At 43.9% G+C, this 15000-nt stretch overlaps 4 protein-coding genes across 5 annotated transcripts in view; all 4 read left to right on the top strand.

Annotated features, from left to right (window-relative positions):
- Positions 1-1180, top strand: part of LOC134182540 (espin-like) — a 7405-nt gene extending 6225 nt beyond the window's left edge. Inside the window, exon 5 of the mRNA XM_062649963.1 lies at positions 1-1180. This exon is cut by the window's left edge and continues 475 nt beyond it. The gene's annotated coding sequence lies outside the window, so the exon portion shown is untranslated.
- An 895-nt stretch (positions 1181-2075) lies between these two features.
- Positions 2076-14537, top strand: LOC134182220 (uncharacterized). Of its 2 annotated transcripts, XM_062649601.1 has the most exons (7): positions 2076-2131; positions 2198-2289; positions 11701-11782; positions 11842-11893; positions 12625-12740; positions 12805-12852; positions 13554-14537. In XM_062649601.1, the coding sequence occupies exons 2-7, from the start codon at positions 2221-2223 to the stop codon at positions 14249-14251; spliced, it is 1065 nt and encodes a 354-aa protein (XP_062505585.1). In that variant the 5' UTR covers positions 2076-2131; positions 2198-2220; the 3' UTR covers positions 14252-14537. The 2 variants fall into 2 exon arrangements, with proteins under 2 accessions (XP_062505585.1, XP_062505584.1); XM_062649600.1 differs by having other exon boundaries at positions 2082-2289.
- Positions 2631-5653, top strand: LOC134182154 (zinc finger MYM-type protein 1-like). The gene has a single exon (XM_062649512.1). It carries the CDS (start codon positions 3163-3165, stop codon positions 5545-5547), a length of 2385 nt encoding a protein of 794 aa, XP_062505496.1. The 5' UTR covers positions 2631-3162; the 3' UTR covers positions 5548-5653.
- Positions 14538-14555: 18 nt separating the features above from the next.
- LOC134182219 (espin-like) overlaps positions 14556-15000 on the top strand; it is a 5339-nt gene continuing 4894 nt past the window's right edge. Inside the window, exon 1 of the mRNA XM_062649599.1 lies at positions 14556-15000. This exon is cut by the window's right edge and continues 124 nt beyond it. Coding sequence (XP_062505583.1) covers positions 14643-15000 — 358 coding nt within the window. The 5' untranslated portion in view covers positions 14556-14642.

Genomic DNA, 15000 nt, shown 5'->3' with positions numbered 1-15000 from the left:
TCAGTTCCGTTGTAAGGACAGTGGTATGGTATTTACTGACATAGAAATTGATATCAGCAAACATTGACTATCAACAGTGTTAGATGCAGCACAGTGTAATAAAGGATTGATCTTACTGTAGAGGACGTGTGAATAGTTGACTGTAGGTGGCATTCAGCTAATCAAGTGTTTCTTGGTTGTCAATTACACACACTCCCTAAAATACAGTGTTAGATGCAAACAGTGTAGTAAAGGATTGATCATACTGTAGGTATGGGACGTGTGAATAGTTGACTGTAGGTGGCATTCAACTCCTGAACGTGTTTCTTGGTTGTCACGTACACACAGTCCCTAGCTACACTAGAAAAGGATGGGGCGACGAAACTTTATGAAGCCTTTTTTCCGCCGTTTGGTCACTTGCACGAATCGTTCTTAGACTCATCTGTAGTCAGACACGGAAACGATTTTTTAAGGTAGCTCCTATCATGAAACGTGGTCGTGGAGAGGAGAAATTTTGAGATTTGTGTACACACACACACACACACACACACACACACACACACACACACACACACACACACACACACACATTTATGGGATCTGCCTGTATCGTAGATTGGTTGTATTGAAATATATATTTGGCTATATAAAATATATATATATATACCAAAGGCTCGATGGAGATCCATATAGGACAACGCCCATTTCTGTTGTGCGACCCGGATTAGAAGCCTCGCTACGCTCGGCAACTACTAAAGTAGGTGCTCCGCCCAGTTTGGGGTCACGTGCAGCAAGGAAGAGATCAAGAAATCGTTGTGTCGTTTAGCAGCATGTTATCTCAAGCGGGTAAATAGATAAATGTGTGCATAAAGGCATGATTTTAAGTTTGTGTGGGTGTGTCTGCGCGTGCGCGGTGAATCGTGTGCGGACACCTTTTAATTAATTAGTTCTGTACATTACCGACTGAAACGGAGTAGAACCGTTTCTACATCCCTATAATACTTCAAACGTTTTGAAAGCTGTGATTGTACTACAGAAAAGCGACACGACCTTTATTTAGGAATCAAGTTCTTTTCCACAAACTACGGTACGTACAAACTAAAGATTTGTGGGCGAGGTTTTAAAGCACGCTAGCGACTTATCCCATGTAGAATTTATGTTCGAACAGGTCCCGTATGTAACGAAAGCGGGATACGTCAGGAAGGCACTAGCCTCGGCCTCCCAGACCCGTGTAGCGCCGATACAAAATCGTCCTCCACGGGTCTGGGATGGTACCGCCTCTTCTCAATATATTGCGGTTGGTCCTAGGACCAGCATTAGTGTTCAGTTTCATAATGCATACCTTTCCAATTACAGCTGTAATCAACGAAGACATCTCATGCATAGCTGCCGTCTACCAAAGACTACACTGTACACAAACGACGACTTGTAGTGCGCTCTTCACGCAAACTCACGTCCCTACACGTCGTGGTTTGTATTCTGCGCCTGTCAACGGCAGTAACGACACCTAGTAAAGCCGTTTGTTCGAACCGATGCTCCGACATCTACACTAGCCAGCCAGCTGCATTGTCGACGACTTCATGATCACGTCTACTACACAAAGTCTTGCGGAGAATTCACGGCGAAGTTTGGCCCCGTTTTCGCGGCAAGTCGCATCGAATCCGGACGATCGAGTCACAGCGGATGCGCGCATCGCGAATTTTCATCGCGAATTCGAAGCTCCACGCGCGACTAGCAGCTACTCGCAGCGGATTCACGGCAATCAGACACATGCCGATCGCGTCCGCGGCACCACTAGTACAAGAAAGTGCTTCCTAACGTCCCGTTCGCGTTCCCTACTAACACACAAATGATAAAACCGTAGCTACTGTAAACACAAAGGTACCCGTGCAGCAGGATGCGACACGATGTTCTAGCGCGACATGTCTTCGTCGTTCTTGTATTACGGCCGTAATTGGAAAGGTATGCATTTATGAAACTGAACACTAATGCTGGTCCTAGGACCAACCGCAATATATTGAGAAGAGGCGGTACCATCCCAGACCCGTGGAGGACGATTTTGTATCGGCGCTACACGGGTCTGGGAGGCCGAGGCTAGGAAGGCACACTGTTCGATTGTTTTACTGTTCAGTCTGGACATTGCCTTGTTAAGGTTTTTCCGTTTGATTTTTATTTTCCTTGTTTCTACTACTTGCTGTCGGATTTTTGTGTACACCAGAGCTGTACGGACACGCACCTAGGATGGCATCTCTAAAAGAAATTTACCCGACGACTAAGTCGGGTTACGATAATGGCGATCAAAGGTTGAAGGTAAGCCAAGGTTCCTAGGATCTGTTTTAATTAATTAAGTCTGTCAGGAAGAGAGAAACAAGAAGGCAAAGTTGGGGGCGTGTCGCATGCACCCTTTTGATGCGTACAGTGTCTTATGGGCGCCACCATCTTGGATGATGACGTAGAAGTGTCTTACCCTATGCGCATGTCTCGCAGCGGCTGAAGAGATCAATGGAAACTATCCGTCCGTATAACTTTGAACCTGTTCGAAACGCTGGAGATATGTCAGAAAGTGATTCTGGCGGTAGCGACGACGATGACCAAACACTTCATGTCCCTGATACGCGTACGGAACGACTAGTAAACACGGACTGGTGTACTTGTGGTTTGTGTATCGTCATGCCGAGCATTACAGAATGCATCTGCTGCAAGGAAGTCGATGCTCTGAGCTGGAGACTTCATGGCGTGAGATGTGCGACAGCGCATGACAGTTTTCACACTGTCTGCTTGCACTATGAAGTTCTACGCATAGCGGTAGGTGTCATGAACGTCTCTCCAGGCTCCATTACAGAACCTCTTACAACCAGGTATGATTTGAAGCAACGATCACGTTCGTTCTCACCTGCTAGTGCATGGTAATTCCCTGTGTAGGCTTTTGAGACTGGCGGCTTACCGCCAATTTACTCACTGGGCTCACGAGATGTTGGGGAGAGGTGTACGAATAGTCATACCATCGTGTGTGGTGTCTGCCGTACGCAGAGCGTTTCCAGAAGAGAGTGGGCACTATGTTGGGTTTAGAGATCAGGGGCGTAGACACAATTCTAAAACTGGGGGGGCTTAACCAAGAGGCCTAATTGTGCTTTTGCGCATGCGCCCAGTGCACGTTCATCACCCGACTGCATCCGTATCACAATGTCTCTGATAGCGTGGCTGCGGAAAGCGCAACAACCGGATGGAAGTGTAACTAACTATCCCACTGGCATTGACCATGAAAGCAATGTCTCAGGTGAAGAAGACGCCCAAGAGCACGCCCAAACTAGCAACGTGGCTGGACCAGCCTCTACAAGTTCTGAAAGCGGCCACCACTCTCACCAGCCCGACGCAACTGATGCCTCCGAGACAAGACCGGTTGCTGGCGCCCAGCCTCAGCCCACCTTGATGCCTTGGAGTCCTCACCAACCCTTGCTGTCCTTCCCATATCGCACATTTGCTAAGCAGCAGCGAGCATTCTGTTCTTCTTGGTATAGAAGATACCCGTGGTTGCATTATCAAGAAGCAGATGACAAAGTCTTCTGCTTCTACTGCCAGGTGGCGGAGAAGAAGGACTTAGGCTCAGTTGCTCTGCGCGCTGGGAACTTGGACGATAAATTCGTGAGAACTGGCTTTACAGACTGGAAGAAAGCACTCACTAAATTTGAAAAACATCAGAAATCAGTCTTTCATCGTGATGCTATGGATATGGTGGTTGGCAAGGAACAGAATGTTGGGCAAATGCTAGGGAAAGGTTATGCAGAAGAAATGGTTGAGAATAGGAATATGTTACAGATAATTATTAGTTGCATTCGATACCTTGCTCGGCAAGGTCTCGCCATGCGTGGTCGGTCTAAACCTGAAGGTAGTGTCGCTCTTGAAAGGGATTCCAACTTAATGCAACTCCTCATTATGCGTGCTGAAGACAATCCGAGGCTCTGGAAATGGTTAGGCAAATGCCAGGCCAAGTTCACAAGCCCCTGTATACAAAATGAAATTCTCAGTATCATGGCATTAATGATTCTGAGAGATGTTGTTAGGAAGGTATCGGGAAAGTGGTACACTATCATGGTAGATGAAACTACAGATTTGTCCAATACTGAACAAATGGTCTTCTGTCTTCGATACGTAGATGATGATCTGGAAGTCCATGAGGAAGTAATAGGGCTGTATAGCTTAGACTCAACTTCTGCTGACTCTATACTAGCAACAGTTCAAGATATCCTGTTACGCATGAATCTAAGGATTGACCATTGCCGAGGCCAGTGCTACGACGGCGCTAGTAACATGGCAGGAGCGAAGTCAGGCGTTGCAAAAAGACTAAATGATCTAGAGCCCCGTGCGTTGTACACACACTGCTATGGTCATGCATTAAACCTAGCGACTCAGGATGTGTTGAAAGGTATCAAGGTCATGCGAAGTGCTCTGGAGACCGTACATGAAATTACTAAGTTGATAAAAAAATCACCCAAACGTGAAAGCATCTTCAAGAAGTTTAAAGATGTTGTCACTGCTGGCTCTCCAGGACTACGGATTCTTTGTCCTACACGATGGACGGTCAGGGCTGAGGCATTAACGTCAATATCTGAAAACTACACTACACTTCAGATGACTTGGGATGTGGCAAAAGAAGCCACAAAGGATACTGAGATGAGAGCTAGAATTGGAGGAATCGCTTTGCAGATGGACACATTTGACTTCGTTTATGGTGTTGAACTTGGAAGAAAGCTGCTGAACATAGTGGACAACCTGTCCCGATCCTTACAGAGTTCTACTATTTCAGCATGCGAAGGCCAAAAGCTAGTCAGTACTACAACAACAACTATCCAGTCAATGAGATCTGATGAGTGCTTTGATATATTTTGGAAGTACGTTGAACGCAAAAGATTGTCACTTCAAGTGCCATCCCCTACCCTTCCACGACGTAGGAAAGTTCCAAGACAATTCGAGGTAGGAGAAGGTGCAACAGTACATCCAGTAGAAGTGAAGGAGATCTATCGAAGGGCTTACTTTGAGGCCATTGACTTGATTTTAGCAGCAGTCAAAGATAGATTTCATCAGAAAGGATTCAACATGTTACAGAAATTAGAGACAGTTGTAACTTCTCTTCAGCAACCCCAGCAATCGGAAGCACTGAAAGAGATTGTCAATTTTTATGGTGATGATTTCAGTCACCCAGACCGACTTCAAACACAGCTCACTCTTCTTCATGCAGGTACTGAACAGCCACTGACGGATGTACGGTCTCTGGTCGTATACCTCAAATCCTTAAGCAGTGCAGAAAGACAGTTTTTTTCTGAAGTCATCAAAGTAGTCAAGCTCATTCTGGTAATGCCGGCAACAAACGCCACAAGTGAAAGAAGTTTTAGTGCTCTCCGTAGACTCAAGACATGGCTACGTTCTACAATAAGTGAATGTCGTCTCAACTGGTCTATGATACTCCATATCCATAAGGACAAAACTGATGCATTACCAATAAAAGGTGTTGCGAATGAGTTTGTTACACGTAATGAAAGCAGAAGACGACTATTCGGACACTTTGATTAAACTCTTTTGAATTAGTAAATGTAGTGTTGTGTTGTACGCGTACTGCCTATCCCTTAATGTATCAAAGATTTGAAATACAAGTCTCAAATTCTGGGGGGGCTTGAGCCCCCAAAGCCCCCCCGGTGTCTACGCCCTTGGAGATGCTAATGATTCTCAGTGATGTATTAGCTAACAAATTAATATGTAGTTGACACAAACAACTGAAGACCTTGTAACTGAATAACTGGAAACTGGACTAATACTTCTAATTGAATCGAGTACTAGTTCTACGTATAATCTCTTCTTTGGGAGGCTGCTTGTGCCCAGCTATATTTTTGGGTAAGTCCACTGGTGGAGCTTTAGCTTTGTGGTGCCTTATGGGTGTGTGCTCCATTGATCTTCTCTTCAGCACAGACGTTGAAATTTCGTGGAGGTATTGATACGATTTTGTCTCAGCTATAGGTTTTGCTACCCAGGCTTTGGTAGCTTTAGGAAATACAACTTTATACCTCTTGATTCCTTTACTTGTTGTTGCTTGTTCTCGATCAATGTTGTAATTATGGTCCAGAGCAGCCAGCTGTATTCTTGTCATCATACCCTTATACCCAAAATGCTGCCTTTTAGGACAGTACTTTGTGAGAAGTGAGTGAAACACTTCTAGCATGCCTGTGTGACAAAATTTGGTGAGCTTTGGTATGTCTTTTAGTAAATTTAGTAAACAGCCTGCACATTACATAAAATTCTTAACTTCCTAGTTTGTACTATAGAAGCGTGGATTGTTTTACGTGAACATGCTGTCGTCGCTTGCCTGTCACCCTCATTGATGTACTGCTTACAAAAGAGAAGAGTGTTGGAGCAGCGTTGGGCTTCAGGCACACCCTTTGTTTTGTTCCTAAGAGCTCTGCTTGTAAATCTCGCTCAAAGCAGTCGGAGTGGAACTGCTCCGTACACACACGACTGTTCTGTGACAAGGGCGGATCCTTCAGACGAAGCTTGGACAACCACTCTTTCAGCAATGGTTTGTTCTTAAGTGGTAATCGATAGAAACGCACACCACGCTGTTTGTCCTTATCTTTATTATTACAGCCGTACGCAATGCAATACACCATCCTACGCAAGATTTGCCTACGCAGTAATGTACACATGCGCGAAGGTAAGACACTTCTACGTCATCATCCAAGATGGTGGCGCCCATGCGACACGCCCCCAACTTTGCCTTCTTGTTTCTCTCTTCTTGACAGGCCTAGGTAAAAACTTGTTGTGCCAATGAAGTTGTGGCAACTAGTACTTTGATTAAACATTAACTTGTATTAGCGTGGGAGTTCTCCTCTAACGCAATCCCTACCACATCTTATATGTAGGTGTACAGGGACTATTTGGTTCCGTGGACTATTTGGTCGCGGGCAATTATCTCGCTCCTATTTGGTTCCCGAAACCGTTTAACTAGGGCTTATTTGGTTTCGGCCACCTGCAGGGACTAGTTGGTCGCGTGGACTATTTGGTTTCGCATTTATTGCGCCTCGAATCGGCACTCTCCAACTCTTACAGCTGTACGAGACGGACGCGAACGACGTGACGATGGCCATGATAATTTTCACGCCTCTCCCAGACGTCTCGATGAGCCGAAATCGAGTGCGACCTGCTTCTTCTTCGTTTGTATTTGGCTTAATGTGAATACCGAAGTCATCACGACATTGTCGATCGCAATTTCGCGTGTCTGACGTTTCCTTTTGAGGCAAATCTCGGCTCGTCTGGTAGCGGGCGTGTTGAAAGTAGGCGGAGTAAGAATGTCTTGTGCGTTACAAGGTAAACAAACATGATCCGATCACCGAGTGTAGAGATGTGCCGCGGTTAGCTAATTAGTTGTCCGGTCTGTTGTCTGCATGCTGTACTCGGCTTCCTGCGATGATGGATATGCAATCTGCGAAAACAGGCTGTCTGTCTGTCTGTCTGTCTGTCTGTCTGTCTGTCTGTCTATTGTTATTAATAGAGTAAGAGTTCAAATATAATCTGTCGATCAAATGCTAGAGTGATTGACAGAAAAATAAAGAAGATTGTTTCAAGAGACAGCAACATAAACATAAATGGTTGTAGGTAGAACCAAGCTCTATTGGCTTGGGTAGTATTTAGTTGCTTTGCTTAGATGGTGTATAATAGTTCAATGTTTGAAAATATGTGTATTGACAGACAGACAAACAGACAGACAAACAGACAGACAGACAGACAGACAGATAGACAGACAGACAGACAGATAGATAGACAGACAGACAGACAGACAGACAGACAGAATGTAGTAGTGTTGTTCTTTGAAAATATATGTATTGACAGACAGTCAGACAGTCAGTCGGACAGACAGACAGACAGACAGACAGACAGACTTAGACACTTTTCCACTGATCACTCTTGCATTGCATCTCTGTATACACACTCATATCTGCATGCATGCGCATAGCTGCATGCTGATTAGTATAGTTCTTGTCTTCATTTTCTTGTCTGCATATCCTGATTCTACTGCAGCACATTTGCTGTGTCACCATTCAAAGAAAAGATAGACAGACGGACAGACTAAATGGCAGAAAGACACAGAAGATGCATGTATACAAGAAAAAAAGATTTCACTAAACAAACGGATCGTTTTATAGTGTACAACAACGCAGACAAACAACCATCAATACCCATCTGAGAGACCAAGTGCAAATAAGTGATTTTACATCAGATACATTTAATTAGTTGTTTCTCGAACTACATATATTCACTTATTTTCTCTTCTGTTCTGAAAGTCATCACCGATCTTTGGTCGTGCGCAACCAATTTCAGAGACGTTGATCGTCTTCCTTGCGTAGACAGTAGGCATACGTCACTGTGCACCTAAGTATCGATCGATGCATAAATCTGCAGCTAACCGCAGCATCCTACGCACTAAAACATTCTTAGGCACATCACCATGTCTCTACACTCGGTGATCGGATCATGTTTGTTTACCTTGTAACGCACAAGACATTCTTACTCCGCCTACTTTCAACACGCCCGCTACCAGACGAGCCGAGATTCGCCTCAAAAGGAAACGTCAGACACGCGAAATTGCGATCGACAATGTCGTGATGACTTTGGTATTCACATTAAGCCAAATACAAACGAAGAAGAAGCAGGTCGCACTCGATTTCGGCTCATCGAGACGTCTGGGAGAGGCGTGAAAATTATCATGGCCATCGTCACGTCGTTCGCGTCCATCTCGTACAGCTGTAAGAGTTGGAGAGTGCCGATTCGAGGCGCAATAAATGCGAAACCAAATAGTCCACGCGACCAAATAGTCCCTGCAGGTGGCCGAAACCAAATAAGCCCTAGTTAAACGGTTTCGGGAACCAAATAGGAGCGAGATAATTGCCCGCGACCAAATAGTCCCTGTACAGTAGGTATCCAAGTTGTAATTGAGCACACCAAAAGAGAGCATTGTACCTCTTCTCTGCTTAGCTAAAGTGAGATTGAAAACTGTGCGGAGCCTTGCATACCCCGTTCATCAAACAAACGCATCGTTCACCGGACAGTAGCGTATAAATTGCATCAAGCCTGCGCAGTTGTGCTGCAAGACACTCAAGAGTTCAAATTCTTACGCTGGGAAGACTAGACAGTACCGGAGGGCTAGTAGATGCCAACAGAGTGAGCTTGTCAGCAGATATGGCGTGCGATCTCTGCCAAAACTCCCACAACGCAAAGAGACATCGGTAGCACAACGCAAACAGACGTCGGTAGCACAACGCAAACAGACCTCAGTTTCGCAACGCAAACAGAACCTAATTAAGTTCCGTGCACAACGCAAACAGAAGTTCATTTCTTTTGTTAATTAATGCGCATTGATAGTGACGCCTAGTCATGATCACTCTAGAGAACAAGTCTAGAAACATTTTGAGAAAACGATGGGTATGTAGGGATGGGTATATGAGTGAGGCGCTACATAGCCTGGCTGACAAAAGTAAAATGTGACGCGTTTCCTAGAGGAGGTAAATTCTGAGACTACCTAATTCTAAGTTAGTAGTCTAGCTACCATTGACCAGCGCCGGATCCAGGAATTTTTGAAAGAGGGGGTTCACCGTTAGCAGTTATGCCTAACATTACTAATTTCTCTTTTCTAATGAAATTATATGAAATTATTGAACAACGCCTATTGGAAAAGAGGTGGTTGCAACCTCCTAGACCCCCTCTGGATCTGGCCTTGCATTTGGACCGCTTACAGCCTAGTGTTAAGTGGCCGGTTCTGAGATTTTATACTGAGCTATAAGACATCTGGATAGGACGCGTTTGAATACTTTACTAGATTGGGAAGGCCCGCACTCTCTGTGATAGATTGGGTGACCACAACCATGTCGACATGGCAAACATAGCATCACCTGCATGTTGATGCTCAAGAGCAGCAGGATGTACGCATTGACCCTCTAACAGACAGTGATTCATTTGGCATTGATAGCTATTTGACAATGAAGGATATTGCCTAATCTCAAATATGAGATCTTTGAATAGAATTTCGCTTAGTACACATTTACCACCAATGACTTGCATGTACAATAAACTATTCTAGATCTCTATACGAGTACGTACTAGACTCAGGTGGTGTAAGTCACGAGCGAGCTCTAAGCAGCGCACCTCTTTTTGTATCAGTTGTGAGCGATCTACACGTTTTCCTGAGCACATGCAGTGTACCGTATAGTATGTGTATTTGCAACACTTGCCTATTTCGTACCTCCTGAACACAACGATCCATGCAACATTACATCCTAGTAAACACAACATAGTAACGCTAACTGATGTCTGTTTGCGTTGTGCTACCGACGTCTGTTTGCGTTGTGGGAGTTTTGGCAGAGATCGCACGCCTTATGGAGAGAACATTCAGCAGTTTCCGCTAGTAACTGTTGCTGAGTCAAATAAGGGTCAAACGAATTGCAATTGGAGGCCATACGGTATTTCCTTCTAACTCTCTCTTATGACATTATTACCTGCAGACTGCTGCTGCAAAGAAAAAAACGATCGACTGTCGGCCGAAAGGGCGTTACCTTGACTCAATGAGTATGCGCTATCTCTCCTGGAGAGTAGCAAACGGAGACAGTGAGTGTTGTTGTGTTAGCTAGTCACCTATAAATCTATCTCAGGTGCGAAGCTGCAGAATTGCCTTTGCGTTTTCATGGGGGAGGTCGTGTCTGATGAACGGGGTCGCACAGAAGGATCACGTTTACCATCCTAGCATAACCGTTTCAAGCCTTTGGAAGTCCCGCGTCTGGAATCACAGTCTTTACTAATCCTTCTTAGTGTGGGCTCTAACAAAGCTCAGTCTTACTTTGTTTACTTCTTGCGCACGCACGGCTGTCTGGTGATTGATGGTGCCCGGAATGTCGCTCTAGTAATTAATTAATTTGATGTTCCGGCAGTTCTAGTCGAATCTAGAGTTCCAACAAGTTGATCTCTACACGTACAGTAGCTACTTTAGTATTAGAGCACTTTCTAGACGTCGAACTCCTCCAAGCATGCAGGAATTTGTAGATGAGATTTGTGGATCTTGACGTGTACGTTTGGTGTTAACTGACTAGCTAGCTAGCTAGGAGCGTCAACGGCATCAGTTAAGTTTTTTAACAGCCAATTTGCAAAAGCGCGCATGCATGCGTACGTTTCGAATACCAGGTTTCAGTGAGCTTGGTTCTACACAAGCGCGTGCACGTGACGCCTGTTCATAACCTTTTTTTTGTGGTACGACTGACTCTAGCTCTAGAGAGTACAGTACAGTGTATACACACTGAAACAACAGAGCTAAAACATGCATCTAGACATGCACTACAATTTGTAGATCACATCTAGAGAGTTGCAGCTATTTGCTAGATGGCTTGCTCGTACTTTGGATGCCCGAGCCAACAAATATACAGGAATATCTGCCATTTATATATAATTAGTGCATTCAATAATAATTATTACTAGTGTATGTAGACGTACATTATCATATGGTTCTATTTCTATCATATGTAGAGTGTACTGCTAAACATGCATGCATGCATAACTAGATTAATTTATGTGGTACTGTGACCTACAATCCACTAGAATCACTAGATGCTAGGTGACGTCTCACGTGGGCAATCGGTGCATGAACGTTTCTAGGTATATGATGCCTAATTATGTTTCTTTCTGTCTAAACAGAGATCATCGGGTACGGTTGAGAACCAGTCTGCTAGTAAACGTGGCAGACACGCAGTTTTCAACACCACCTGGGAGACAGAAGGTAGTTTATCTTTTCTAGGCTAAGTCATACGTATATGGAATTTCTGGGGTTTTGCGAAGAGTCATCGCAGTCTGCTTTGTCTTCTGTCAGTGAAGGTCAATCATCTCAAAGGTACACAAAATGTTTACGACACGTTACATACTGCATGTCTGTTTCATGCACTTATGCTATGCATAGACTTTGCAAATCTACGATTCTCTGCTCTGCTGTCTTTTAGGCCTCGAAATAATCTTGGTATGGGCTAGAAACCCGTTGAATTTTAAGTTTATTAGGCTATCCAGTGGCTTCGATATGGGGTGTCCCATAGACTTAAAAAAACTTTGGGGTGTGGTGGCTTTTGTGACAATGCAAGCCCTATTTCGCCATTAATTAATCTTTGAAATTGATACAACATGACTGTCATCAACAGCTGAACAATGCTGTAGCTGTAAATTAATAGTATTATACAGCAGAATACGAGAGAAATGGCATAGACAACCCTAGACATACATACTTAGAAATTAAAAGTGCCAAACAAACAGAAGCAATATCTAGAGATATATAGTCACGTTTGATGTCAATTAGCAGACTAACGCATACCAAAGACATCTCATTGCACGTACAATGGGTGCATGGAGTGTGAGACTTTGTGTAACCTAGAGTATACCTGAAGAATACAAAATGAAAGCATTAATTAAATTAGTTGATGTGACATGGTACCAATTATGTAGCAGCTCTCTATACCGGTTATAATCAAACTTGCCATGAACTCTGCTCACTTGAGTCATGGAATAGATAGTAATTAACTATCTAAATACTAGGAAGATTTTATTATAATTAATTCGTGTGTGCCGCTTCTATAGTCAAGCTTCATCTGGATCATTAGCTACTGCTAGCTACCATGTGAATGGTGCGCAAATGGCAGTGCAAGGCCAATGGAATACTGTTAATATATCCAACAATTATTACTTTCAAGAAGGTGCACATTGTCTACACTACATCATGGTATGGCTGAGCGTGTGTGTATAAACAGTTGTTTACAGGTTTAGAAGAAAGAGCGAGTAAAGCTAAAACGAATACGTCGCAAGCAGGTTTGTCTACATATAAATTATAGCCAGGCTAGCTCGTACAAGACCCGTCGTGCCCGGTTCCCGTAGATATATGTCCCGACAACCCCATGCAGAGAGGAACCGGGCACGACGGCTCGAGAGGGTACTGCAGTCTTGTACGAGGCTCGATTTGGCTGGGCTTACGTTGTAGAGCGCAAACGTCGTATGATTCTGAATCTAATGCATGTCGAACTGAAGGCATGGGGGAAAGGTGCCCCCACAAAATTATTCTCGACGCTATCCTGGTCCATGACGTCATCTTGGATATATATATATATATATATATATATATATATATATATATATATATATATATATATATACAGCTATATAGACATGTGCACGGTATCTGAACTTCGGCGTCATAAAGTGGGTTTCAGTATATCTCCAGATATCTATTGCTATAGCATGCTCTGTCTGCTGTTTGCTTATGCTCGTTGTCGCCCCAACCCTGCATGTGTCTAGAGCCATGCATGCATGTTCATGTGGTTAGGCAAGTAAATAGTCTGTTGCAACTTTACAAGGGCACGACGTTCTTAGCTAGAGCATGATACAAGAGATCAGATATTTGTGTTTAGATTGAATTTGTCTCCTATAGATATGCTTCTCCTCTATGGTGAATTCCTGAACCCAGTTGACCCCTAGCTGGTTTGCTGTGTTCAGAGATTGTGTTTTGTGTTTAGTTATGCCACAAAGATGGAAAGAAACAGTTACTAGGTATCGTGGAGTACCCGATTTTAATGTAGCAGTGGAAGGATTGGATCTGTCAGGAGTGGAAGTGTCTCTAGAAAACGGACCGGCGGTTTTTTTCCAGTTTAGGGACCTGGATAAGACAGGCAAAGCGCCTCTGCCTTTACCAACTATTCAGGCTCGTTGTATATTTGGTAAACGTTACCAAAACATTCCAGAAGGAAAACTTGATTTTCCTTTGTTTGAAATGGTGGAATTCGACGTTCTACAGTTGTTTAATGATGTAAACTCTAAAAAAGTATTACAAACAATAAACGTTGGAGAGAACTTATTGAAGATGGCAGGTAGATGTCGAAAATGGTTCGAAGACCAAAGGGAGGTCAGCGAACTTTATGACGGAGTTCCAGATTTTTTGTTATATAAAAAATTTATAGCTGATGATCGGCATTCTGATGGTATGATCAGATTTATAAAAGTTGTCAACACTCGGATCATAATCTGGGTGTTCGGTGCTGGATCCGGTACGCGCTTGTGTGACTGCGGTTTGATGCCAGCGTTGTTTCAGAACAACACCACTAGAGAGTATTTCTATGGGTGCGAGCGCTGGCTTAGCCGTCAAGAAAAGCCGTGCGATTACAGTAAAGACTTCTGGGTTTCGAGATACAAACTCGAGACAGATGAAACTTGTTAGAGTTAGAGTTGTTACTAAAATGTCTACTTTGGTGTGCTGATGTTTTCTATTTAAATTTTACATTTTTTACAATGTGTACTGTAGTGTCTAGTGTTTTAGTTCTAGTTGTGGCGAGAAGTAGCAACTAGCAATTATAATTTTAGACAGTGAAACATTGAGCACGTTTTGGCTGCTCAAATTTTACTACTACAAGAAGGCATGCATTGCGTATACTGATGTGTACGATGTACGTGTACAGTACAGTGTACTACTGTACTAAAATTTTAGTTGTCTCTTACGCATGCGCTCACGAAACTGTGATGTAACTGTACTCCGAGGTGATACATGTCCGCATGCCTTCTAGTGCGTGCCCGTCTGCTCTTCTTTCTTACGACAGCCGAACTATTTTGGCATGAACGAAGCATCTGCTGCTATCAAACTCGATAGCCTAGACGCTCTCAGACAAATCACAGAGAACGGCATCGACCTTAGAACAATCAAAGACGACAACGGCGCCACATTGCTTCACGTCTGCTCTCGATATGGCCGTCAAAGCCTCATGCACTGGCTCATAGAAGAAGTAGGCCTTCTCCCAACGGATAGAGCCACAAATGGAGCCACTCCGGCGCACGACTCGGCGGCCTGTGGCCAAATATTGACCCTGCAGTGGCTTGTTGGCAAGAACTATTGTGCTGCGTCTGATTGTGATAATAGAGGAGTGTCGTTGTTGCATTATGGGGCGCAGTTCAATCGCGTGGATGTGGTTGAGT

This window comes from Corticium candelabrum, chromosome 7 (genome assembly GCF_963422355.1).
Source record: "Corticium candelabrum chromosome 7, ooCorCand1.1, whole genome shotgun sequence".
Classification (NCBI taxonomy): Eukaryota; Metazoa; Porifera; class Homoscleromorpha; order Homosclerophorida; family Plakinidae; genus Corticium; species Corticium candelabrum.
Note: the sequence above shows the minus strand (reverse complement) of the source record. Positions and strands in the feature narration are given on the sequence as shown.

Excerpts from the sequence above, each read along its gene's own strand:
- LOC134182220 (XM_062649601.1), top strand. The coding sequence starts at position 2,221 with ATGGCATCTCTAAAAGAAATTTACCCGACGACTAAGTCGGGTTACGAT. Across the intron at positions 2,290-11,700 it reads ATGGCGATCAAAGGTTGAAG|AGATCATCGGGTACGGTTGA; the intron begins GTAAGCCAAGGT and ends CTGTCTAAACAG. Across the intron at positions 11,894-12,624 it reads GAAGGTCAATCATCTCAAAG|TCAAGCTTCATCTGGATCAT; the intron begins GTACACAAAATG and ends CCGCTTCTATAG.
- LOC134182154 (XM_062649512.1), top strand. The coding sequence starts at position 3,163 with ATGTCTCTGATAGCGTGGCTGCGGAAAGCGCAACAACCGGATGGAAGT.